Source organism: Stylophora pistillata, chromosome 3 (genome assembly GCF_964205215.1).
Source record: "Stylophora pistillata chromosome 3, jaStyPist1.2, whole genome shotgun sequence".
NCBI lineage: Eukaryota > Metazoa > Cnidaria > Anthozoa > Scleractinia > Pocilloporidae > Stylophora > Stylophora pistillata.
This window is the reverse complement of record NC_142521.1, coordinates 42,258,000-42,285,656: the sequence shown is the minus strand read 5'-3', so window position 1 is coordinate 42,285,656 and position 27,657 is coordinate 42,258,000. Positions and strand designations below refer to the sequence as shown.

The 27,657-nt window shown below is 39.2% G+C and overlaps 1 protein-coding gene and 1 pseudogene across 2 annotated transcripts in view; one reads left to right on the top strand and one right to left on the bottom strand.

The window, feature by feature from the left end:
* Positions 1–27,657, bottom strand: part of LOC148736186 (uncharacterized) — a 300,358-nt pseudogene that overhangs the window by 219,742 nt on the left and 52,959 nt on the right. The gene's annotated exons all lie outside the window — the stretch shown is intronic.
* The window catches only part of LOC111331726 (uncharacterized), a 49,355-nt gene that overhangs the window by 9,094 nt on the left and 12,604 nt on the right, over positions 1–27,657 (top strand). Inside the window, exons 9-35 of the mRNA XM_022936894.2 lie at positions 319–537; positions 994–1,252; positions 2,628–2,745; positions 3,033–3,238; positions 3,717–3,955; positions 5,271–5,376; positions 5,927–6,088; positions 6,857–6,988; positions 7,507–7,638; positions 7,922–8,128; positions 8,792–9,017; positions 9,353–9,402; positions 9,716–9,866; positions 10,363–10,528; positions 16,084–16,349; positions 17,216–17,376; positions 17,860–18,019; positions 18,625–18,757; positions 18,980–19,172; positions 19,736–19,838; positions 20,197–20,310; positions 20,964–21,137; positions 21,518–21,757; positions 23,954–24,085; positions 24,307–24,441; positions 25,247–25,369; positions 27,038–27,160. Coding sequence (XP_022792629.2) covers positions 319–537; positions 994–1,252; positions 2,628–2,745; positions 3,033–3,238; positions 3,717–3,955; positions 5,271–5,376; positions 5,927–6,088; positions 6,857–6,988; positions 7,507–7,638; positions 7,922–8,128; positions 8,792–9,017; positions 9,353–9,402; positions 9,716–9,866; positions 10,363–10,528; positions 16,084–16,349; positions 17,216–17,376; positions 17,860–18,019; positions 18,625–18,757; positions 18,980–19,172; positions 19,736–19,838; positions 20,197–20,310; positions 20,964–21,137; positions 21,518–21,757; positions 23,954–24,085; positions 24,307–24,441; positions 25,247–25,369; positions 27,038–27,160 — 4,430 coding nt within the window. The remainder of the gene's footprint in view (positions 1–318; positions 538–993; positions 1,253–2,627; positions 2,746–3,032; positions 3,239–3,716; positions 3,956–5,270; positions 5,377–5,926; positions 6,089–6,856; positions 6,989–7,506; positions 7,639–7,921; positions 8,129–8,791; positions 9,018–9,352; positions 9,403–9,715; positions 9,867–10,362; positions 10,529–16,083; positions 16,350–17,215; positions 17,377–17,859; positions 18,020–18,624; positions 18,758–18,979; positions 19,173–19,735; positions 19,839–20,196; positions 20,311–20,963; positions 21,138–21,517; positions 21,758–23,953; positions 24,086–24,306; positions 24,442–25,246; positions 25,370–27,037; positions 27,161–27,657) is intronic.

The following is a 27,657-nucleotide window of genomic DNA, read 5'->3' as shown; positions in this document are numbered from 1 at the left end:
CTGTCCTCTATGCCTATTCTCCACACTGTCCTCTATGCATATTCTCCACACTGTCCTCTATGCCTATTTTCCACACTGTCCTCTATGCATTCGCTATGTTACCAACAAGGAGAGTATGTTTAACAACCAAGAGCTTTTTTAGTGGGTGGTCATTTCCTACATTCTCCTAAGCTTAAAGTTTGATTCAGTGGTGATAAGGTGGTGAGAAACCAAATGCTGGTCTCTCTAAGGGGTTAAATAGTTAACCCATGGAATGTGGATCTTAGTGCATAGTATGCTCTGCAGGATACATGTCATTAATTCTTGCTTGAATTTCAGGTTCTCGTACTATACAGAAGGAAACTCTCAGACATTTAAAGCTAAGGGCAGTTACACTCTGGATACAGGAAATGTTTTTGATACAGAAGTCAAGAAGGATGTCAATAGTGGTTCAGTATACGCTAAAGGAAAAGCTGATTCTGGTACATTTATGGACATGCTGTCATCATTTGGTATCAATCCCAATTCTCTTCCAGACTTCTTCGTCAATGCCCTAAAGTACGTTTTATTCTTCGTATTTAACTTAACCGTTTTTTCACAAATAAATAAATGGGGCAATTTTCTAAGGGAACTATGGTGGTACTTCGGTGGTGGGATACAAAAATAATCTGGTTTTTCCACTGAGCTGATAATGTAAAGCGGCCATCGTGAACAGTTTCTCTGCTGACGTTTTGAGTTTTTTTTAGTTATATGTATTTGGTTGCTTGTTTAAATTTTTGGCGCACTATTCTGTTTCTTTATTGATTTGATTTCATCATTTTCTTTCGGCAATTGCTCGCTTGAACTCCAAGGCTAAAATGAAAATAGTGCGTATTACAATACAAGTGAGGTAGGCACTAATTAACGCAAAGAATGGTACATAAAACTAAGGAAGTACTTGTTTATCGGTGCCTTTACATCTTGAGTGCTTTCACCGATGATTTCCTTTTTTCAGTTACATATTTTTAATCATAGGGGGGCAGGATTATGGGATTTTACCATGAAGCCTGTGGAGTTGCTTAGGAAAATTGACAAAGCTGCCGTATATCGGTTCACTGGATCAATCGACGCCGGCGGTGTGCCGATACATGTTGAGGTCATCACAGGAATCAGATTTGGAAGACTAACGTTTGCTGTTGGATTTTCGTTTGATAGCGAATCATTTGGTGCATTGTCCGAGAAATTGTCAGGAATTGGAGTAGATTTTCTTGATGCCATTGGATTGGAGCTTCAGGTAAGCTTAATTACGATAATTTGTTCCAGCTACCATACAACTCCTACCGTGACCACGGACTTCAAAAGATGTTTAGAAAAAGTTATTGGCCTTCCTGTTCATAATTTCAAAACTGCGGTGTCTTGAGTCGCATATTTTACTAAGGTAAGGACGATTTTCATACTTCTAGGTTAGTATTCGAAATTTAACAACTTAGCCTGCGTGACAAACTCACACAGTATTTATAATGTATATGTGCGCCATCCTCGCTGTAAAGCACTATTTAAGCAAGAGTGAAAATCAGACCTGAAAAAATTCAGGCCTGTACGGGATTCGAACCACTGACCTCTGCGATACTAGTGCAGCGCTCTACCAATTGAGCTAACAAGCACATCACAACGAATATATGAAATAAATGGATTTGAACTGCGGTTATGAAACGTATATGTGCACGATTCTCGCAGTAAAGTACTTCCAGTTGGCTTGTTAGCTCAATTGGTACAGCGCTGCACTAGTATCGCAGAGGTCAATGGTTCGAATCTTGTACAGGCCTGAATTTTTTCAGGTCTGACCTTTACTATTGCTTAAATAGTGCTTTACTGCGAGAATCGTGCACGTATACGTTTCATAACCGCAGTTCAGATATATGTATTTCATATATTCTTTGTGTTAGTATTTATAATATAACAGTGTTTAAATATAAGCGTGTCCACGTTCAATGGTCTTTTGTGTTGTAGCCTCACCTATGATCCAGGATTACTGAATTACTATGTTATTTATCATTAATTCAATACTTAACATTTAATTCAATACATTAACATTTAAAGCTATTCATGGATGGGCGCCTAGGTATATCATTGAACTAATTGACATCAAGCCTAGGTCTGTATATAATCTTAGATCAAATCAAAGTTTATTACTTGACCCTCCTAAGGGGAAAATGCTTGCCACGTTGGGGGACAGATCATTCTCTGCTGCTGCCCCGTACTTATGGAATGCTTTGCCAGCTGAATTACGTGATATTCAATCATTTTCCATTTTTAAATGTAAGCTGAAAACTTATTTATTTCGTGCAGCTTTCTCAAAGTACCCTGTCTGACAATTACTTTTATTAGTATTACTAATTAAGTGCCTTATTAAGATCCTTATTCCTAATTAAGATCCTTATTATGGATAGTCCATATTATTCTTATTTTTAACATACATTGTTAATATTAATGTACATGTAATTAGTTTTATAAATTTGAATTTACTGTAGTATTCTAAGTTGTTAAGCGCTGTTGATCATTGAATGAAAATAGCGCTCTAATAGTTATTAAATTAAATTAAATTACTTGAGGCAGTCATATGAAGCATTGATTTCCTATCAGTTGATATACTCGTTTCTTTCCTTTAGATTGGAGTATCATTTCACCCGACCGAGGAGATAGGATTTCAGCAAATCCTGACAGATGACGAAACTAAGTATTCCAAGGAGCCCCTTCACACTCAAGTGACAACTGCTGTTCCAAAAGGTTGGTACTACCTGTGACAGCCATTTTCTACTGAATGTCAGAAGTAATTCGTGGTTGTTTTTGTGATTGGTTTAGAAATCTCACGCTGTCCTCCCAACCAATCAGACGCAAAACGAAAACTAATCATGACATGTTCGCCCGCGTTTTACCGCGTTTGTGATGGTTTGCCTGTTTTTAGTTTGAGTTTTCATTGGCTAATTAAGATGTAAACCTTTGTTATGATTGGCCGTTGTGATTTTGGCTTTTCGACGGTCATTTGAAAACTACATTTTAATCTATCTTCATAGGAATCTTTGCAGCAGCACAGCTGGTTTTACCAAAAGACTGCAAAAGCAACAAAATGTGCGAAATTTCTAAGATGATCCTTGGCCCCACAGTAAAGTTTTACATCACTGGTCAGTTTGAGTGGAAGAAGATACGAATCGCCACAGGCTTTGCTAATATCCGACTTTACGATGGGCTTTACTTTCATAAGCTTGAACTCTACGTGGAGGTAAGAACTGGGCTAAAATTAGTTGCGTAAAAGAGAAACGGAACTGTTTTATGACCGACTTATCAAAATAATGCTGTAGTGTTTTATAAAAAAATATTTCCACTGAAAACATCTATTCACGGTGGAAACCCAGGGTCATTTCAGGTCCATATTCTGACTCGATTTCAATCCTAGTTATGAACAATGCCCAGTGCAAATTGTAGCGTATCATATGAAAAAGGAATAAGTAAGTACTTCTCGATTTCATTTTCTTTAATGAGAGAGCTATATCCAAAGAGAGAGAGAGAGCGAGAGAGTGGTCAAAGAATCTCGTGCTACATGAAATTTGGATTGATGGTCGAATGAGAAAAGGAAAAACAACTATTGATCTTAGGGCCACTCAAAATGATTCTGCAACAAGGATTAAAAGGAGTTGTTATTCACTGATTTCTTTAAATTTTGATTTATCAAAGTACACTAATGTATTTTCATTTTCTAGGCGGATTGGAACGAGACTACAAAGCATATCAAGTTGGGATTCCGCGCGGACATTAAAGTACCTGTCAATGGGGAAATTGAACGTGACGGTATCATAGCTCCTAACAACGAACTGTTTTTGTTTGGTGTGTTGGAGTACGACTTCATAGAAACACAAGTTTCTGGAAAACTGGGCATGCGTGGCATGTGGAGAAAAGCTTTCTTTATTCCTTGGCTTTCATTTGGAAACATCTTCGTTGGGTAAGATTTCTTGAATAATCATTACTGATGTGGGGGCCAGCTACGCTTGGCAATTAGAAACAAAATCACTCGCAGGCGTCCAGATGCTTGAATTCTTTTTTAACAACAACCACAATCCACATATAAGGATCTATGCGACCATCGAAGTTATTGCGTTTTACAGGATGGCCTTAAAATCCTTGGGTAAAAAAGAAAATCTCTGCAAAATTACAAAAACTCACATGGCGAAAAAAAAATACGCCTCAAGTATTTTATTGGCAGTGTTCTAAACTGTATGTAAAAACAGGAAACTACACTACAACAACTGGAGAATGAGATAATTGATCAATTTTGAGTTAGGTCGTAGACTGAAGAAATATATTTTTGTTTTTCACTCGAACGTGGGACAAATAAGAAAGGTCTTGGCTACCCTCAAGACATCGAGTCTTGGATTTCGAGATCTGATATTCGACCTTTGAGCGTCAAACACTGACTCGATTGTGAGTTAAGCCAGTACTGCGTTCATTTAACATATGTCTGGCATACTCCCAAGATCAGCAATTTCGAAAGCATCAAGTGTGCATAAAGAGCTATTTCCTTTATTTTCTCCGAAAACTAACTCACTCACTCACTGGTAATCCCCGTTCAGGGGCCGTGATCTGCAGCGACAAAAGTGCTACTCCACCGTCTTCTTTTAGCAAGTTTTTTTCAATGCCTTTCTTTGTCTTAGTAGAGTACCTACATTTATTATCCAATTACGCTCTATAGAGTATAAATAACGCCATAGACGAGTACAAGCGGTATTTGTACTCCAGAGAACCGGTTAGACAGGTTTTCTCGCATCGCGCAAGCGAAGAATTGGATTGAAGTTACGAAAAGAAAACAAAATAGCGGAAAAACAGTTTGACAACCAGGAAAGCTCTTTATTCATTGAAGAAAATAGGAACAGCAACACGAAAAAGCGCCAATTCCGTTCCGTTTCGCACACTTCTGTCACGCACTCCCCGTAAATAAATATCCGCGAAATTTGCCCGCACTGAAATAGCAATTTGGTGTGTTGGATAATAGATAACTTATTATATGTTTTGTTGTGTAGTATCGCTGAGTATTTTTACACGTTATTTACGGCACAACTCGTAAAAATGCTCAGCGATACTACACAACAAAACGTCTAATAAGATATATGTATTCCATGACCTGCCATGCTAAAGCCAGCCTCTAGCTCTTTTTAAGATGATGCCGCACTAATAAAACTACATGGCTGAGGTTATCTTTGTTTTCTTACCGGCAACTAGTCTGCTAAATATGAAGAGTGCTCTATGATTTCGAACGGCAGGTTAACGTACAAGGTAGGAGCGCCAATACCTATCACTGGTGTACAGTTTGGAGCTCGAGTCGAATTTGGGTACGACTGTCTAATACCAGCGGATTTCAACAACGACGTAAGTAAAATGCATGAGTAAACAACTTACTCACAGTTTTTATACAATTTGATGTCAGAATGGATTTGGCTGTACTCTATTTTAGCGTAGATATTACAGATTTGACCTGCTGATAAAAACTAAGAGAAGAAATGATCCTCGAAGGCGAACAGAAAAAGAGACTAAATGGGCGCTTTTGACAACCATACAACGAAGCCTCGCTCTCAACGTGAAGCTTCGTAGCCAAGTTGGTAGTAGTGCCCAAATGGTTCTGGGACATGGTTTTTTTTTCTGTAATTGCTTCAATTGCAGTCTAGCCGCAAGTATTATTTCCTCACTCGAGAGTAGATACTGCTTCATCTTTAAAGGAGAGGTAAGGTTAAAACGCCAAAAGCTAATCCCAAAAGCTGGGTCAAATGTCTAAGAAGCATGTTTGACACTGCCTTGATACAATTTTTTTAAATATCGTTATAAACAGTGGATAATTGACGATATGGTTTGAGTATTTTATTCACTACCACTGTACTAGCAACTTCAGAGTCAAATATTTAATTTGTTGTCCGTCACTTAGGGTCACTGTTTTGGTGGTAGCGCATACGTCGGTGTCGGTGAACCGCAGTTCTTCTATGCATCCATTGAAGCTCTCACATTGGGAAAGATCATCAGGCTTCTAGGATTCACTTTTCAACTTCCTCCCCCAGTAGCAGAATCAGGTTTTCCAGAAGGAGCTGAGGTGATTCGACTCGTTTGTAAGAATTTTGATAAGAAAATTTAGATTAGGTTTCATAGTTCGAGATGTTGCAAATCACTTTAATTTATGTTTTACGCATTTAACTTTTTTCTTCTAGTTTCTAAAGAAATTAATTGCTCTATTAACTGATTTCATGTTTTGGTATAACTCTTTGAGAAATTTTCACTTGATTTATCAGTTGTAACGCAACATCTTTCTATTATTATAAAAAATTGATAGCTAACTCGACTTAAAGAACTTTTCTGTGTATCATATTGGTTCACTAACGAAATATAATTCGTTTTACCGCGAAAACAGCTGACAACAAACGGCAAAAGTTCAATTCTTTGCCTTTCACCATGTGTCTCAGTTGACACCGTCAACCAAATCACAGCAAATTATCTGGGAGCTATTTCTCACAACTCATGGCTTTGCATCGCTTGCTCGTCGAGAATTTGGTGTTGTATTAACCCTTCAGTCCCATGAATGACCAAGACAGAATTTCTACTTACAATATCAAAACAATAACAAGCAAACACATGAAGAGAATAAAGAAAGTTACAATCAGGAGATTTTTAGTTGACTGATCCAGTTCAAAATTCTCCAAACTAACATCATAACAATTGTATGGCAGACGGTAAGGAGAATTACTAAAAAGATCTTGTGATGGAAAGAGTGAAGACGATACCTCAGTAAACGGTCTCCGTTAGTAAAATAAAGCAGAAGTATAATCAGCCATGATATTTCCGCGCGTCATTTCAATATTTTTAGGGTTCGTATTCTACTGCTGATGTTGATTTGCGTATCGCCGGTGGACCGTACATTTACGAAGGATTCATGATCAAGGGAAGGGTCAACATTCTCGGATGGGAGATATACGCTCACGTCAAATTATCATCAAGCGTGAGTTGATTGTTGACTGATATTTATTTAAAGGCTGATAGTTTCTAAAGAAACTGTTTGGGGCTGCGTCGGTGGGGGTAACGAAATAATTTGAATATATCAACAAAGTTGATATTTATTTATCTGCTTACTTGCGATATTAGGACAGGCTGGCCTAATTAAACACTAAACGCTGATTTAAATGGGGGCCAGTATAAGCAATAACAAGACCACGCCACAACACCAAGAACTACGTTCGCTACTCTTCGCGAGAAGAGCATATGTTCCTTAACTTCCCCTGCTAATCAGTACAGAAAAGATGCAGGTCATTTTTGTGTATTTGAAGCCTGATCCAATAGACTGATTACTTCGGTATCGCTACAACACTCGCAGCCCGTCAGACAGCGATGGTTAAACTGAATCTCATTCACACGGTTTTTTCACAGAGATAACTACAAATTTATTCTTAGGAAACTTTTAGCTGTTATTTTTTATAAATCCCCTTTACCATATTAACTAAGGTCAGAGTGTTGTTCCAGGTCATTTTTGTGGACTTGAAGCCCGACCCAATAGATTTCTTTGGTATAGCTACGATAACTCGCAGCCCGTCAGACAGCCAAAACGGACCTTGGTTCTACGTGGATGCCAGGCAAGCTCCACCTTTCATTGAAGTAAGTTCTCATTCGATCATGAAATAAAAACAGCCAGACATTTCGACAAACCTCGGCCTTTATCATAAAAATCACACAAATGAATGAAGGGGTAAGTTTCTAAAGAAATTGTGGTGCTGCGTTGGCGAAGGGTACTACAAGATAATTTTTTTTCATCAGCTGAGTTGATAATGTAAACGGGCCGCTGAAAATTTTCTCTGAAGCTGACGTCTCGAGCGTTAGCACTTTGTTAGCCCTTCGTCAATTTTTTAATTGCTGCTTTCTGCTTGATCTTTTAACGCAGGCGTATGTCGAGGGTTACACATCACTGCTGGGAATTTCAACGTACTGTCGATTGAACCTTACAATGACTCGCATGGAGCTGCTGATCCAAGGAAATTTCCTGAACCTCATCAAGGCTGAAGTATTTTTGTCAGCAAGTTACTCATTGAGCTTCGCCTCAGCCTCGTTCTATGTCAGAGTCACAGTGGACTTGAGTGGAATTAACGACGTAAGTGATATTACTACCTGCTTTTACCACTCTCTATAAAAAATTGTATTTTATTTGTCTGCTCTTCAAGATCTTGTGGAGGATAAAATCCCTTTTTTACTGATCAGGGAGTGCTCGTGGTTTCAGACCATTTACATTTACTGTTAGACTATTTCGGCCTAACTCTTTAACTCCCAGAGGGGATCAACATGAAACTTCTCTTTGTAATATCCTCACATTATCCAGCAAACAGGTAATGCGAATACTCAAACTCATCAAGCAAAAGTCGTTATCTTGATCTAACACCAAATTCTCGCAACTAATTAACAAGGAAATGTATAGTAGCAAGAGGGGAGAGTTAAAAACCAGATCTTTGGGAATCAAAGAGTAAACAGAGAGACGCGGCCTAATGATTAGTGCGTAGGACTGAGGAGGTCTGGGTTCGAGACCTGGCTGGTTCCTTTAATGTGTGCCTCGGTGAGATCCCCAGTCTTCCCACTGTAACCTTGATATCTCATCCAGAGGGGAGCAGTATTACCCAAAGTCGCACCCGATGCTTTTGGAAACTCGGTAAAGCCCCGGCTGAATAAGTCACTTGCTTTAGTAAAGACTTAACATACCTTTGGTTTAACTTAAGCTTCACCAACCTATACTCACTGATTAGTGTTATCACCTCTCTGTTAGGTATTAGACGCAGCAGCAAAATCAGTGAAAGAGGCCTTCGATGCAGCAGAGAAAGCTTTAGCTGATGCTAGAAAATCGGTCGTCGAGAAGAAAGAGGAATGTAAAAGAAAAATGTCTCTCAAGTGTGACAACTGTAAGAGTCTGAAATGCAAACAAGCTGAAAAGAATTGCAAAGGATTTTTGGATGATGCTGGCAAATGGATCGGAGGTGTTGTTGACGCTGCCGGTAAGAAACCAGTTAAGATAAAATGTACAATAGCAATTGTTTTGTGAACAAGATTGAGGTTAATTGTAAAAGAGCACTGATCATCTGCCGTTCTTTCTCGTGTAAAAGTTTCACTAAGGCAAGCTTTTTTATTATCATCATTAAAATTAAAATAATGCTAACATCATGCGCAATGAAATATTACTTAAAATACTTATAATATTAATTATTCCTAAAACAGAATTGCTCGCGAGTACATATGAGTGCGTGTACAATTGGTCCCGCCGGTCAGCTGTGAAACATAGAAACGGGCCTGAGTTTGAGTATATGTGTTCATAATCCTTTTTATCTCCCAGGAAAATGGGTCAAGAAGACTTTCAAAAAGATCGGCAAGGCTTTGGCCCCGGTGAGTGATGGCGACGGGGTTTCTTATTACACCGTCCACTCCCAACGCATTTTGACTTAGTTTTATCGTGAAGTCTGTTTCGATAGCATTTCTTTTATCTACTCTAGCAAGTTTGTCTTCATTGATAAAGTTAGTTTACTAACAGTGGAAAGAATGTTTGAATAAAAAAGTAAATTCTCTCAAAAACGGGAGGTCAGAGGTCAGCATTGTTACATGGTTTTGGTTCTTAGACTGACAAGTTATCATGAATACGTCATGATACATTTGTTGTTATTTTCTAAGGCTATAAAAGTATAATGTCTGTGTAAATTAGGTTGGAAAGGCGATCAAAAAAGTTTTCAAAGGTTGGAGAAAGAAGCGAGAGTTGGATAACATTCGTAACGAACTGTTCGCCATCCATCTGCGCCGCCGCCGATTTATCAGCAAAGTTATTTGCGAAGGGCTTGTTGGAGGAGGATGCTCGGGTTGGTAGTCTTTTCATTACAAAAATAGATACAAATGAACACAGATTATATGATGTCTAAGATCATTATGTCAAGAGACGTGACATAACAGAAAAATACATTTTATAGAGTTCAGTCAAATCCTTTAAAGTTCACAGGCGCTTAAGCGATAAATCTGTCAAAAAAGGAGAGTTGACAGGTAAAAAGAAACCGAACAACCATCGGCATTTGATTACTAAAAATAACGTTTACCATAATAGATTTCGCCTAAGTATACTCTGACGCAGGTGCATATTCAGTTTCATGCGCGTTATACCGATGGAACGCATTTAGTAATAAGAAAATGAACGGGGTTCTCAGAACATTACGTATTCCTCTTAAAAATTGATCGTTATCATTATCATATAACTCCAACAATATTAATACATGAATCACTGAAGACAGGAAAAAGTCTAAGTAAGAGCAGCATTGAGTGGATCAAATTATTTTCATGATGATGACTGTTTTCTTTTGTCAGCGGTTTCAAGCTTGTGCGAGGCATCATGTAAACTAGTGGACCATTTAGCAAAGGGTCTGTGTAACATCCTTGATGTTGCTATCGGTTTTCTGAAGTTGACCGAAGCTGCCACTAGATGGGTCGGAAAGGCTATCAATTTCCTTTTGACGGCATTCAGAGTAAAGAGGTACGTTTGTTTTTTATTACTAATCTATCTATCTATCTATCTATCTGAATAAAGGATGTAAGTTTCTAAAGAAACTGTAGCGCTGCGTCGGTGAGGGTAACAAGATAATTTTGGTTTTATCAACCGAATGATAATAAAAATTTGCCACCGAAAATAGTTTCAAAGCTGACTTATTGAGCGTTAGCTCCTTATCGTTTGCTCTGACGAAAGGCTAACGCTCGAAACATCAGCTTTCAAACTCTCTACAGTCATTGGGCAGAATGCCTATTGTGTTCTCGCGACATGGCGAAAATGTTATAGATCTGGCTCCGGTTGTTCAAAGGGCGGATAACGCTATCCAACGGATAAATCACTATCCAGCCGATAAGTGTTACCAAAACGTACTGCGCTATTCACCGGATAGAGATTTATCCAGTGTATAGCGTTATCCATCCTTCGAACAACCGCGGCCTGTAATATAAGTGGCGAAGCGTAAACAGGGAGGCTCTCATTGGTCGAAGAGCACGCGCGCTTTCCTCCAAAGGAAATACTGCCGTAACTCATTAACTTGTCAAGGCGGAGTTAAGAAACAAAGTAATTTGGATATATCAACAAAGTTGAAATGGTAAATTGGCCACCGTAACCTTACACTTAGGTAGCACGGAAAGCCGTAAAACTCTTGAACAAAAGCTCATCTTTCAAACTGGCAGTCTAAATCCCACAGGGATCAACGAACGCTTTTCATTCCACTAATTTATTCGTGTTTTTCTCGTTGCCATGTTCCCACCAAAACCGTAGCTCCATTTTCTGCCTTTAAAAGCACACACAACCCACAATTCCTCTATTCGCTCCGACGAAGGGTTAACGCTCGAAACGTCAGCTTTTGTAATCGTTACGATGGCCAATTTACCATTTCAACTTTGTTGATTTTTCCAAATCATTTCGTACCCCCACCGACGCAGCCCCAAATAGTTTCTTTAGAAACTATCAGCCTTTATTCATTTGTATTGAGAAACAAAGGCCTCGTAACTTATTGTTTCATCCATTCTTTCTGATATCACACTTAAAGTGCGCGTATTTCAAGCTTGGTATTCCAAGCGTTGTATTTTTAAATAAATTTTTAAAAGTCAATTGCGTTCGATTTTTACCAAAAGCCAGAACACTTTCATCTCTACATTTCGCTTCATATCAGGCCTATGAAAGTTTGATCAACAGCGGGTGTTTCTATTACTTATCGCTTAGGATTCGATTGTCTCATCGAAAAGTTACTTATATCATAAATGAACTCTTTGAATCGCTCTAACGGAAGTTTTTCCGAATCGATGAAAGGAAAAAAACGAAGAAGTAGAGCATAGGAACAAATGCGCTATTTCAGGATTACAGTTTCCTTGGAGCTTTTTATGATAGTTCTATCCCTGACTGGAACTGGAACGAAGTAGAGCATAGGAACAAATGCGCTATTTTAGGATTACAGTTTCCTTGGAGCTTTTTATGATAGTTCTATCCCTGACTGGAACTGATCATTAGCATACCTTTTTTGATGCTTTAACACTTGTTCACAACCCGACCATTATTTAGCAGTATTTATTCTCTAGTCTGTATCCAAGTTGTGATACAATTATTTGTAATAGTTCAAACAGTGTCCTGGGCCTTCCGTATACTTCCCTCCATCTCAAAATACCTTCGCAATTAATTTGTAAATCGAATGTTGGATTAACAACGTCAACGTATGGCGGCATCATGACAGCATCATAACGTATGACGGATCGGGGTTTCAATCAGCTCTGAAACTGGAACTTCCGATCGCATATAGTTTGCACAATTATCTGAAGTTCAGCGAGCTCTGAAAAGAGCTCCCGATCATATACAGATTTCTGAGCGACCGGGGATTCAGTGAGCTCTGAAAAGAGCTCCTGGTCGCTTACAGATTGCTGGGCGATCGGGGATTTAGTGAGCTATGAAAAGAGCTCCTGGTCGCATTCAGATTGCTGTGCGATCGGGGATTTAGTGAGCTCTGAAAAGAGCTCCTGGTCGCATACAGATTGCTGTGCGATCGGGGATTCAGTGAGCTATGAAAAGAGCTCCTGGCCGCATACAGATTGCTGTGCGATCGGGGATTTAGTGAGCTCTGAAAAGAGCTCCTGGTCGCATACAGATTGCTGTGCGATCGGGGATTTAGTGAGCTATGAAAAGAGCTCCTGGTCGCATACAGATTGCTGTGCGATCGGGGATTTAGTGAGCTATGAAAAGAGCTCCTGGTCGCATACAGATTGCTGTGCGATCGGGGATCTAGTGAGCTATGAAAAGAGCTCCTGGTCGCATACAGATTGCTGTGCGATCGGGGATTTAGAGAGCTATGAAAAGAGCTCCTGGTTGCATACAGATTGCTGGTCGACTCACGCCATCATGACTTAACTTAAATGAAACTTTGACAGCTGATGCACATAGCAGTTTTAAAAATTCGCGGCAGCTGTGAATAATTTTATAGGCGAATAAGTTTCAACAATGGGCATTGTTTACTTTGACAGATGTATAATTCATGGCTAGGCTAAAGAAAATGGCTCGCTTGCTAAAAAAGCGCCATTTTTGAACGCAATTTCGACCACAACTTTTCAAACTAAAATGGATAAAGGTTCTCATCGGCCAATTTTCAAACTTAAAACGGATTCTGTGAGAGCAAAAGTTAATCTTTAATTTTCCGCGCTTTGATTGTTCAAGGCTAGTAAGGGTTTTCAGAAAATCGCTCTGGAAAATGACTTTCACACTAAAATGCCCGAATTTGGCGTATTTTCAAGTTCAAAAGGATAATACTTTTACTTCTTAAAAATCGTTCATTTTAGGTGCAAATTGTAGATACATCCTTAATCTTTAAAAAGCCGTGCGTTGATTTAGAAGCAAACACTTCGAATACTCAGAAAAGTGAGTTTTACGAAGCCTAGTTGGCCAATTTTGGCCCATTGACCGAATCAAAATATGGCGTCCAATTTGAATAGGCCATTTTACAGTTTTGTACTTAGTTGCCAAGCCTTTGATTCAGAGTGAGGCTAAAGATGACCTTGTTGTGATAAAGACCTGTATCTAGTTAGCATGATAACAAAGTGATTTACGTATATAAGAACGATCCTTCGCAGTAAAGCACTATTTGAGCAATAGTGAAAATCAGACCTGAAAAAAATTTCAGGCCTGTACGGGATTCGAACCACTGACCTCTGCGATACTAGTGCAGCGCTCTACCAATTGAGCTAACAAGCCAACTGGGAGCAGGCCATCAAATTAATTCGATATAAACCCGTAGATGATAAATCAAACAACAATAAACATATGAAACATATGTGTGAACTGCGGTTATGAGACGTATATAAGAACGATCCTTCGCAGTAAAGCACTATTTGAGCAATAGTGAAAATCAGACCTGAAAAAAATTTCAGGCCTGTACGGGATTCGAACCACTGACCTCTGCGATACTAGTGCAGCGCTCTACCAATTGAGCTAACAAGCCAACTGGGAGCAGGCCATCAAATTAATTCGATATAAACCCGTAGATGATAAATCAAACAACAATAAACATATGAAACATATGTGTGAACTGCGGTTATGAGACGTATATAAGAACGATCAATTGGTAGAGCGCTGCACTAGTATCGCAGAGGTCAGTGGTTCGAATCCCGTACAGGCCTGAAATTTTTTTCAGGTCTGATTTTCACTATTGCTTAAATAGTGCTTTACTGCGAAGGATCGTTCTTATATACGTCTCATAACCGCAGTTCACACATATGTTTCATATGTTTATTGTTGTTTGATTTATCATCTACGGGTTTATATCGAATTAATTTGATGGCCTGCTCCCAGTTGGCTTGTTAGCTCAATTGGTAGAGCGCTGCACTAGTATCGCAGAGGTCAGTGGTTCGAATCCCGTACAGGCCTGAAATTTTTTTCAGGTCTGATTTTCACTATTGCTCAAATAGTGCTTTACTGCGAAGGATCGTTCTTATATACGTCTCATAACCGCAGTTCACACATATGTTTCATATGTTTATTGTTGTTTAAAGTGATTTACATTTGAAAGGCAGCAAGGTTTGTAACAAGGTCATCTCTAGCCTCGCTCTCGTTCAAAGGCTTGGCAACCAAGCACACTACTGTAAAATGGACTATTGCCATTGTTCTGGACTTACTAGCCGCTCACACAAGTGATAATCCTTTTGAGTTTCCACGTCAAGACGAGGCTAGTAAGTCCAAAACAATGGTAATTCAAATTGGACGCCATATTTCGATTCGGTCAATTCATCTCTAATTTTAATTTTAATTTTAATGGTTATGAATAATTTATGATGTCCACCCATTCTGTCCCATATAGGCTAATTTACATGATCAACTCAGTTGATAGAACTAAAGTTAGCTGTCTATCTGTCTACCCTGTTTCTGTCGTTCAAGCGGGTCACCACCGCGCCCAACTTATTGACCGGCAGTCAGCACTACAAACGTCGCAGAAGGAAAATTCCGACCGCATTCCATTTACCGTCACATTTCATCCTCACAACCACTCAGTTAAATCCATTATTCTTAAAAACTTTAAATTACTTTAAAACGATCCAGAGACTGGCACTATCTTTTCGAAATCTCCACTTATTTCATTCAAACGCGACAAAAACATGGGCAATTTTTTGGTCAGAAGTTCAATACAAACTAATGACCAACCCGGCACTTTTAATTGCGCTCGTGCGCGATGCAAAACTTGTCCTTTCATTCGTAACGCTGAAAAAATATCGGGACCCAAACGATCCGTTAAGATCACTGATCACTCCACGTGCACCTCAGCCAACGTCATCTATTGCATAACTTGCACTTATTGCAGAAAGATATACATCGGCGAAACAGGAAGACGACTAGGTGATTGATTCCGAGAACACCTTCGCGACGTAGAAAGGAATGACAAGGACGCATCAAAACCAGTCGCTAGACACTTTAATCTACCTAATCATTTTAAGCAACATACGGCAATCTGCGGTCTTTCCTTACATTTAGGTAGCTCGGAAAGCCGCAAAACTCTCGAACAAAAGTTATCTTCCAAATCGGTGCTCTTAATCCCACAGGTATCAACGAACGCTTCTCATTCTACTAATTTATTCGTGTTTTTCTCGCCGCCATGCCTCCACCAATAGCGTAGCCTCACTTTCTGCATATAAACCCACACACCACCCACAATTTCTCCATTCGCCCTGACGAAGGGCTAACGCTCGAAACGTCAGCTTTTTAACTCTTTACGGTGGCCAATTTACAATTTCAACTTATAGTTGATATTACCAAATTACCTTGTTACCCCCACCGACGCAGCACCACAGTTTCTTTAGAAACTTACCCCCTTTATTCATTTATCTGTCTCTCTGTCTATCTGTCTAACTTTTTTTTATCTATCTGTCTACTCACTGTATTTGTCTGTATGTATGTATGCATATCTGTTCATTTTTATTCATCTCTTTATTGATTTATTCGTTGATTGATTCATTCATTAATTCATCACATTTTTCATCCATTTCGACGATTTAAATCATTTATCTCTTTATTTTTAATCCCACCAGTATCTTGATTGAATTTTCACTGTCTAACTACGCCTCGGGTGCATTTCCTAACATGATTTTCACGGCCGGTGTTGACCTGGTCATATTTGGAAAGGATCTCTTCCTCGCAGTTAGTTTTAACCTCAGAGATCCATTGGGAAGCCTGAGGGCGACATCTGACAAATCAACAGAATGGTACAAATCCAAAATGAATCAGCCGGACGCAACAGAAACTGAGACAGACTATTACGATTCCCCCAACCCATTTGTCGACCTCGAAATGTCAGGTGTGTGTACTCGTTGATTCTTTGTAACCCTTTGACTTCTAAGAGCGATTCACATCTAATTTCTCCTTACAAAATCACCGCTGAGTCAAACATCAAGGTCATGAGAATAAGGGAAATGATCACAAACTAAAGAAGTTCTTGATTGTTAAACAAGTTATCCTTGACAGGAAATTTTTAGAGAACACTGGAAAATAAGTATACAAATGTTACGATGTAAAGGGTTAACTCTCAAAGTGTTACACGAGTTCTCTACGTGTACATAAAAACTGAAAGAAAATCCAAACTTTCGTTCGTGAAATGTTTGAAAGCAAATGAGACCATGTCGCTAGCCAATGAGATTTAAAGCCACCTTGTCAATGCTAACCCGTTGCAAACAGGAAAAAAAAACTTCAAATGAGCAGGTTGCCAAGATTCATCATGAAAACTAAAGTAGATAAAATTAAACATTCCAAAGAATACGTCCTCCCTAACCAACATGTTTAGGATTATTGTTATATGAGCAGAGACAACTTTACGAACAGTTGCATAGTTTACAATATGCTACGAGAAATGTACATAAATTTCTGTAAATCCATTTTTATCAAGTTTCAAATAAGACAATTAAGTAGTAATGCGACACTCTGTGGTACAATTCGTGCCCGTCATTTGAAATTGTTTTTGCACTTTGTTTCTAGCAAATTTAATGATATTGGCACGATTTCTGCCTGAATTTTACTCCACTAAGTCTTAAAACCACGACTTAGAATTGACATCAACAGCTTCTGTGTCAACACCTTCTGTGGACTATAACGCGGAAAATTCAGTTGGCCATCCCTGCTCGATGTCCAAAATTAGTTACCAGGTCCTATCTTTTCTACTATTCACAGAGCAATTCTTGATCGAAAACCAGCAATCAGCTACTGATGACATATATGGTCCTTGTTTGTACGTGGACTCAAAGAATGATGGTACTCTCGTCAAAGTAACAGGCTGCAATGAAACTGACGAGAGGCAGAATTGGGCTTATACCTTGAAAGGACAAATTCAGGTTTGTAATGTCGCATTGCGACAGAAAAAAATTAAATACTTAAATCCTCCTTTAATATCTACCATCAGAATTTTCTAATTTTTGTTATTATTTTTCTTTTATTGTTAGCAGGGATGACTGGCAAGGAAATCCGGTAAAAATCAGCCATAAAAAAAACACTGCCAAAATCTATGTTGGGAGCTCCATGACAAAGCACACTATTCACAGTTTATTTTTTCCGTGTTCACACGCCAAGTAGCCGTACAAGTCAGTGAGAAGTATTTAATAGTCGTTCGTTCAGTTCAAAATGATTGCAAGAAAAAGTGGGAATTAAGTGTGAACGATCAGCATCACCGAGAGACCTAACAACGGCTTCCTTCACCAATCATCTCGATTAACTATGAGTGTTCGTTAGTATGATTGACATAATGTATGCCAATGTATTTCTTTTAGCACCTTGAATATTCATCATGAGCATTTTGGTACATTTGTTTTATTTAATAGAACACTTGGTCTAATTTGTGTATCGATACAAACGGAGCCTCCCAGGGTTCGAGACTAACGCAGACTAAGTGTGACCCGGCCCAAGACGATCAGAATTTCCAGTGTGACTTAGCAGTAAGAACTATCAAAAGACGAAGAGCTAATCAATGTTGGACGCTGGGTAAGTGACCGATTTTTTGACGGATCTTTGCTTACAATTCGATGATCTTCATAACTAAACTGAGACAGCCGCGGTGTCTGTAGAAAGCTCCGTGAAACGTTTACTTGGTGGCTCACATATGGAGACAGATGCACAGAGAAAAATCCTTTAACACCACGGGTTTCCATCCCCTGTGACTGAAAGTAGAAAATTATTTTTCTCAACCCACCTTCCATGCCGTTACTCGGTTAGCTATGGCGAGAGTGCGCTAAGAAATCCGCGTTTAAAATTTAAAATGACTGAGAAGAATATGAGGTGCCTTTTCGTTAGAACATTTTGGAAAACCAAGACGCGCTTGTGTCCTATAGGGCGCCGTTTGGTCTCCTAGTCATCCACTGTTCAGGAGGGGATGTTAAACGAAGGGCTGGAAGTTAAACTAAGATGTTTTTTCTAGAGACTTGAGCCACGAGGATCAACTTTCACCGTTCCTTTAGGTTTGGTCTTTGCTATATCGGGCGATGCTTACCTCAAACTGAATCCGCTCTTCATGTCGCATTTTCTTAACCTAATTTTTCTTATTTTCTTTCATTAATTTTTCTGTATACGGCTACCTTTTTTTTTCGAAGGCACCACGAGTCTTGACGGACCAGGTTCGTTAGTTCATCTTGGTTCTCTTAAATGTATTCATCCAAACGGTGGTGGAACTAGTGTAGCTGAAGGAACCAAACTTGTTATCTACGACGGATGCAGTGAGAGCAGGTGCAAATATTACTTTTCCCTACAGCTTCTAAAGCTTACTTGTCACAATCGGAAGTAAAAATACCAAAACTGAATTATCTGAGAAGCATTTTAAAAAGTTCTCAAAACTAATTGATACAGGGAGAACCCAAGAGACTATCAGTTGATAATCTCTTGAAGTACCTCGTCACAAATCACCAAAAAAAAAACAACATGATTTAAACGTTTTTGTACTTTCACTAGGCTGGAGTTTGTGTTAGAAAATGGCAATCTCAAACACACCCTGAGCGGGAAATGTGTACGGCCAATGGGAGCAATTGCAGATGGTGTGGTTCTTGGTTTATATTCGTCATGTGGGGGACATCAGTTTAGTTTCACCGCTGGAGGATCTCTTCAACACGTGGGAAGCAAAAATTGTGTCAACACGAAATCAGGGGTATGTAAACATTTTATGTTTAAGAGTATTTCAAAGTTTACCAGCGCACAGGGAAGAGCAGGGAGACCTCCAGCCCTTTTCTTGCTGTGTGCAGAACCTGGGAAAAAGTCCAACAGTTAAAACAGTTAAATTGCAACTCTGCTTAAACTGGTTTAGTTTAGTCGATTCATTTTCATTGCATCCTCTTTTACAAATCCTCTCTTGCAGCTGAACACCTATGCACTTAACAAGTATTGGATACGGTTTTCGCATGATAGCGATAATTATCAAGGTCAAAGTTTTGTGTTATCTGCTGAAGCCGATGGCTGTGGCGGAAAACACAAACTGAGGCTTTGATAACTATCGTTATCATATGAAAACCGAATCCAGTAATTGTTTTATTATGCATATTCCTGAGCATATAAAACTATTGTCTGTAGGTATGACGCCACTTCTATATATATAAAATCTATTGTCTGTAGGTATGACGTAGTGTATAAGAACACTTCTTGGTGGATCAACGTGAGCCAATGAATATCAGTTGTTACTTATTTCACCGTTACTATGCATCTGCTTTGTTTTAGAGTATGCTTCCAGCAAATGCAGATGATATTGTTTTGTCCAGCAAGTGTGAAAATAGTGACGTCTCCGTCAATAAAGAACATCTCAAGTTTAGCTTCATACCAAGTAAGATGTTTTTCTTTGGAAGCAAATCAGGACATTTGCGCATTTCTGTTGCGCATCTCTACGTATACCAAGCAGACCAGTCATCTAGCTCACACACGCTGGTTAATAACAAGCTGCTGACATTTTTATTGGATGAATCCCGACATGTTTTGTTTCATCAGTCTTAAAGGCCTTGGACTTAAGTTGTTGTAATAGAATGGCATAAAGGCAAATTATCAATGTACGGCCCAAAGCATAAAATCACGTAAAATGTTAGAGAGGCGACAAAAGGCAGAAAATATTGAAAGACTTTATTACTTTATTGATCATGCGACATGAGACTCAAAAAAGATAAATAACCTTAATCTTCTCTTCACAGCTGATCCTCATGTTCATCTGGACAAATGTGGGTATTTTGACGCTGCCCGTCTTGACCAGAGATTTGAGGTCATGGATGAATCAATTATCAGCATTTGTAGCAAGTTCTCCAAAAGTAAGTGGCAAATGATTTTGACTAATTATTTAACATTAATGTTTTTCTCTAATAAATCTCGCAAACATCACAATGTGTTTCTCGCTCGAGTCGAATGACCTATGACATATTAGAGATGGAGGTGCATTGTTTATATTTTTTTAATTCACAAGTTTAAACAACAAACTACAGAACCTAGTATCAGCAAGATAGGTTCCAAGTGATGTACATAAAAATTTTCACAAGACATCTCTCTTGTTAAAGTTTGAGCAAACGTCTTGAAAAGTACTTGAAGCTTCTCATCTGGCTTTTGGGCTATTTTTGTAAAAAGACCCAGAGAGTCAGTGGCGGATCCAGGGGTAGGGTCCAGGCTCCGGACCCCCCTATCAGACCTGACGCTTACAACTTTGAGACAGGATCGTATAACACTTTTTAACTGGCTGACGTTTTTAATGACTCCAAGTAAACGGTAAGCGGCCAAGGAATTATAACATGGAACCGCGACTGGTGAGAGGGGGTGTGTGGGGGGAGGGAGTGTGGGGGAGAAGTAATTTGCCTCAAAAGAGTCCAACAGTCCTTTCTGAACCAAAGTTTGGACGCCCCCAATCAAAAATTCCGGGATCCGCCTCTGAGAGTACAATTTGTGTTAATTCACATTATGGTTTGCTAAACAGATCTTGCATTCAAGAAGACAACGGAGCAATCAAGTACTAATTTCAACGGATTCAGCAGTAGAGCTGTAGATGAGGTGTACACACCTTACTATGACAGTAAATCCTGTACGCACACCAAAAAAGAACAAAATCCATGGTGGAGGGTTGATCTTGGAAGAGAATACATTGTAACGGGTAATGTTGTTGTAATGTTCTAATAAGGTTTCTTGCAGTAATGGTATGTATCTCTGATATGTATTAGAATTCGAATTAGCAACAAAGCTCATTCAGTCGCCGTCGATCGTTTCAATAGTTATTTCTCTACAGTATTCAGTTTTGAAGCTTTCAGTACATCCGTAGTTACTCCATGCTCTAAGCGGGAAGAGCTATAGAAATAGATTTTTCAGCCCTTTAATGTGGCTTTGTAGGGAGCGGAGATAACAGTCTTTGGAGCCGCTTCCTCTGTGCTCTACTGCAGAACAGAGCACAGTTGAGGCCTCCTAATTGTGATTTAAAGTAATTAAATTAATAAATCTTGAAGCAAAGTTTCAATAGCTACCCCTTTTACTTTTCAGACGTTATGATCGTAAATCGTTATTACTACTTCGAGAAACTCACGAACTTTGACGTCAGAATTGGAGTAAACAAGGACAATCTACGGAACCCTACATGTAGTGACCGCGTGAGGACTGTGGGCCAGGGACAGGCTCTACGGCTTCAGTGTGATCCACCAATCCCTGGACGTTATGTTTCTGTCCAAATGTTTGGAGAGGGAGAACTTTCAATGTGTGAAGTGACAGTTTACTCCAGAGTTGGTGAGTGTGTTGAAATCAAGCAGAGGAGACTGGACGTATTTTAAAGTTAACTTACATCAGCAGTATTTCACACTGTACAACTGAGCTACTCACGTTTGAAAACCACTTCTAGCTCACAGATCGATGTGCTTGTGTGCATAGTTTTGGAATGTTCAGAAATTTTAAAATTATATCGGTGTTTTGCTGAAAAGATCGACTCATCTAGAACGTCAAGAATAGTTCATAACTAAATTTCAATATCCGAGTCATCGCTAGAGTCGTAAAGGAACAGTTCTACCATGCAATGCCACTGTAATACCACGAAACGAAAATCTTATCTAAGGGAAGTTGCTTAGATTAGTGCTCTCCAACAGAATAAATCAGGGCGACAGTGAGGAACCTGCCAACACAAGACAAATTTCACTACTACCCATTTTATCTAAAGTATGCGAAAGAGCAGCTCACTCGCAACTAGTCAACTTCCTTGACTCAAACAATATAATATATCAAATGCAAAGCGGAAACAGAAAATTTCACTCAGCCGAGACCTCATTACTTTATTTCACAGACGAACTACTAAATAACATGGATCACAGAAAGATGTCGGTTATAGTTCTCTTGGATATGTCCAAAGCTTTTGATAGCATTCGACATGACTTGATGTTGCGAAAACTTCGCAACGTTGGTTTATCGGAAATAGCTTGTACCTGGTTCGAGAGTTATTTGACACAACGTCAACAAGTTGTAAAGATTCAGGATACCTTGTCCAGCCCTCTACCCTTAACAGTCGGAGTACCGCAAGGATCCATCCTGGGCCCAGTATTGTTTACATTATATGTAAACGATCTCTTTCGAGTTCCAAAACACTGCAAACCCCTGGGCTATGTGGATGACACAAAAATTTTCCTCGGGTTCCCCTCAAACAAACTTCAAGACGTTATCTCTGCTGTAAACGAAGATCTAGAAGAAATATTGAGTTGGTGTTGTAGAAATTCGCTGCTCGTAAACCCTGATAAAACAAAACTTCTCTATGTGGGCGTCCCCCAACTAATGAGAACTTTACCTGCCACTCTTCCAAGTGCCACAATATTGGGAACTGAAATCAAGCCTGTGACCGTAGTTAAGGACCTGGGAGTGCACATTGATTGCCATCTTAATTTTAATGAGCACATCACAAAAACGGTATCTGACTGTATGTTTAAATTAACGAGAGTCAATAGGATAAAACATTTACTGGATCGAAGCACTCTGATATACCTCATAAACGCTTTCGTCTTTTGCAAACTTTTTTATTGTTCGACAGTTTGGAGCAACACAAGTAATAAGAATATCAAAAAACTTCAGTTAGTCCAGAACTACGCTTGCAGGATCGTGACTGGCTTGAAAAAGTACGATCACATCACAGAGGCACTGAAGTCTCTTAAATGGCTTAACGTAAAGAAAAAACTACTTTTTAATGACTTAGTCATGGTTTATAAATGCATCAACAACTTGACTCCTAACTATCTCTGTGAACGATTTAAACAACGTTCCGAAATTCACCAAAGAGATACCAGACAGAAGAGCGAGCTTACGTTGCCCAAGTGCAGGATCGCGGCTGGGCAAAGGGCTTTTGCCTTCCGTGGGGCTAAAAGTTATAATTTTTTACCCAAATTTATCAGAGACACAGATAGCCTAAGTGGTTTTAAAAAGAAAATTTTTAAGAATATTCTTAATTCGTAACATGTGACTTTAGTATTGAAATATAAGCTAATTTTTTTTTTTTTTTATTTTTTTATTTTTTTTAATATCATGTTATCTTATTATGACGTTTTTACGACTTAATATCTTATATTCATGTATGGCGGAAGAGCCCCCAGGGGGGAGCTATGCAATAAAGTATGTATGTATGTATGTAATAAATGAACCGAACAAAAATCAGCTGACAACATTTGTCCTCCTGCTTAATCCTTTAAGTGATCATCGTGTGAACTCTTCTGGCAATTCTAATAGATTTCATTATCTTGAAATAACAACAAAGCAAAAGTTGTCTTGACTCAACAATTATACAAGCTAAAATATGGTACAACTGTAACACTAAGCTTTGAGAAAGAAACAACGAGGCATTTCTTAGAAGTAAAAAGGGTTAATAAAATTGACTCTTTTAGATTTTTTCTGGTTTGTTTTTCGAAGAACTCATAGATATCTCTATTTTATTTATCATTTCCACATTTCCAGGTGCCCTGGCGGATCTCTGTCAACTGGATAATGGTGGTTGTTCACAAGTTTGTTATAACCTGTGTAACCTGAAAGTCAAGTGTGGTTGTTGGCCTGGTTACACTCTGGCTTACGACAGCAAATCATGTATAGGTGAGTGAGCTACGATAATAATAGGTGAATATGATCGTAAATAATAGATAAAGTACAGTTTAGGCATTAAAAAAAGGAAAACCAAGTGTAGGTCAATTCTAATTTTTTGGCATCTTGCACAAAATCTTTGTCCTAGAAATTCATGAGCGTCGAATCAATTTTGTTCAGTTTGGTTCGTACTTATCGAAGGATTTAAAATGTTCAGTCGCTTTCATTCTCAGACAAGGATGAATGTCAAACTAATAATGGTGGCTGTGATATCGCCAACGGACAATGCGTCAACACTCCAGGAAGTTATCACTGTCGATGTAAAGTGGGATACCAACTACAAGAGAACAGCGAAGTCACATGCGAAGGTAAAAAAAAAAAAACGTCTACGATGTACACTTTTTCAATGTGAGTTATCTTTATAAGATTATTACAGCTTTTTCTGACACTATGATCAAACTCTTAGTCGATGGCTATTGTAAAATTTAGAGACGCCCGGTGTTGGTATCAAAGATATTCATGTTAACACGAAGTATGCTGAGTTTATGAATCGAGCCATTGGTACTGGCGTCAAGAAATCGAAAGAGGATTTAAAACTTAAAAGTAACAAAGATGCCAATTTTTCTCCCTAAAGTCCTTTTGGACTGAGTATCGAAAAACCAAAACTAGATTATCTCGTGGACCAATTAAAAGAAAGGAGAGTAATTACTAACTTCACTCTTTTTGAAAGTAGCGCTCGAACTGTCCCAAATGCACTACTGAATAGATCTAGCTGAAAAAAAATACCCTACCAAACGATCTGATTTTTTTATCGTTTTCCAAAGAATAGTCTAACAGCCACTTCGAATTTTCCGCCGCCGCCATCTTGAATGGTGCACAGTTCACTCTGGGGTGATGACGTGTTATGCTTGCGCGATGCACTCGCGATATAGCGTTTTACTCGTGTTAATGCTATATTGCAGTCGTCTGAAGAAAATTTTAGTGAATATATCACACACCCTCCCGACCAGTTAGGGCCATAAACATGTACCGTGCAGTGTGTGATCGGCGGTGGACATTTTCAGAGTTAAAACCTGACGTTTCTCTATCTTTTTCATCTCCTACTTCACTTTCGTGTCTCTCTTCACTTGAAGAGTACTCCCGCTAAATTGGATTAAATTCATTTTCTCCTAGATTTCAACGAATGTCAACTGGCCAACGCGGGCTGTGAACACATTTGTGCCAACATTGAAGGCAGCTTTAACTGTGATTGTAGAAAAGGATTTCAACTGAAGGCCGATAAATATGGATGTGAAGGTAAATTGTGGACAAAATCCTAATGAATTTGCATGGGCAAAAATACCAACAGGAAAACGTTTATGCTTTTAGCATTTTCATAAACGATTTTGGAACGAGTCAAAGGTTTCTTTCTTCTTTCTTTTCATTTTCCGTCTTCTTGTTTAATTTAAAGCAGTTCTTTTAACAAAAGAGGTATGTTTAAAGCTAATGGCGTGTGGAGGCGCGGTGGCCTCATGGTTGGTGCGCTCGACTCCGGATCGAGTGGTCCGGGTTCGAGACCCGGCCGGGAGTGGTGTGTTCTTAGGCAAGACACTTCACTCTCACAGTGCCTCTCTTCACCCAGGTGTATAAATGGGTACCGGCAAATTTAATGCTGGGGGGTAACCCTGCGATGGAATGGCATCCCATCCAGGGGGGAGTAGAAATACTCCTAGTCGCTTCATCCTACAGAAACCGGAGTTAAGCACCGGCCTAATGGGCCACTAGGCTCGTAAACAGACTTTATCTTTGTACGTTAGTTTAGGATCCAGTATTACCCCAAGGTCCTTTGGTCTTACGCATGAATCACATTTAGATGTGTTTTGTAGATTTATGAATTGGTTTTGATTTATAAATCAAATATTGGCCATAGCCGAGACCTTTTAATGATGGGGGCCTGAAAATGTTTACGATTTAAGCAAGACAAGCAGCATTTAGCTGCGTTTTGGTTTTGCATAACTAGCCAGAGTTCTCAGAGTTCTCCCTTGTTTAGATGAGGCTATGTAAACACCTGAAAAGGTCCTTTTCGCTCTTATCAAAATGTTTCTAAATGATACGTGTGAATCTAGAAACGCCGCTATCGAGTTTACATTATCTCATCTTAACATTCCTGACAACCGATAGGAGCGAGCGTAAGGTCTCAGTTATTTCATAAACCTCACATTGAGACTTCTTAGCGATAAATTCATGTGAACAAACTTTCCGATTATTCAAATGAATAAAGGCTGATAGTTTCTAAAGAAAGTGTTTGGGGCTGCGTCGATGGGGGTAACGAAATAATTTGGATATATCAACAAAGTTGAAATGGTAAATTGGCCACCGTAACGGTGGGCTAACGAGCGTTAGCCCTTCGTCGGAGCGAATAGAGGAATTGTGGGTTGTGTGAGCTTTTAAAGGCAGAAAATGGAGCTACGTTATTGGTGGGAACATGGCAACGAGAAAAACACGAATAAATTAGTGGAATGAAAAGCGTTCGTTGATCCCTGAGGGATTTAGACTGCCAGTCTGAAAGATGAGCTTTTGTTCATGAGTTTTACGGCTTTCCGTGCACGGCTTTCCGTGCACTCTTGAACAAAAGCTCATCTTTCAAACTGGCAGTCTAAATCCCACAGGGATCAACGAACGCTTTTCATTCCACTACTTTATTCGTGTTTTTCTCGTTGCCATGTTCCCACCAATAACGTAGCTCCATTTTCTGCCTTTAAAGGCACACACAACCCACAATTCCTCTATTCGCTCCGACGAAGGGCTAACGCTCGAGAAGTCAGCTCTTGTAATCGTTACGATGGCCAATTTACCATTTCAACTTTGTTGATATAACCAAATGATTTCAGATTATTCAGGTTCTTTTCAATCTAAACTTCCTATGGGGGGGGGGGGGGCTTTTTCAACTTGGTGAGTATTTCTGATTGGATCTTTTTACCGCAGATATTGACGAGTGTAACACAAACAAGGGAGGTTGCGAAACGAAATGCTCAAATTACGAAGGTGGATATTACTGTTCCTGTGATGCTGGATACAGACTTAGGGATGACGATCATACTTGCGAAGGTAAAAAATGAGTTATGTTTCACTGAATTGTAATTTTCACAACTCTTAAAGCCCCATACTCTGCGATGGCGTAGCATCCCATCCAGGGGGGGAGTAGAAATGCTCCTAGTCGCTTCTTGCTACAGAGACTGGAGTTCAGCGCCGGCCTGATAAGCTGCACTCGGCTCGTAAACAGACTTTTTCTTTTAGCCCCATACTGTTGTTTGTTGCTATTTTTTGTTGCTGTTACTTTACTTCTTGCTGACTTTGTTGTTGTTGCTATCTTTTGCTTTTTTTTTTTTTTTGTGCGGATCTTGATGCTCCCAGAAATATCATTGTAGTCGTATTCATCGTCATCATTATCCTCATTTATCATCGATATCGTTCGCATTCTTTTCGTTCTCTTCGTCTTCTTTGTAGTTCTCATCTTTTCTTCTCTCTTCTACTTCACAAGATTGCTTTTAGGCAAACTGCAGTTGTTAGTGCCTATGGTTAAAACATATCAAACTTAAGGTGGT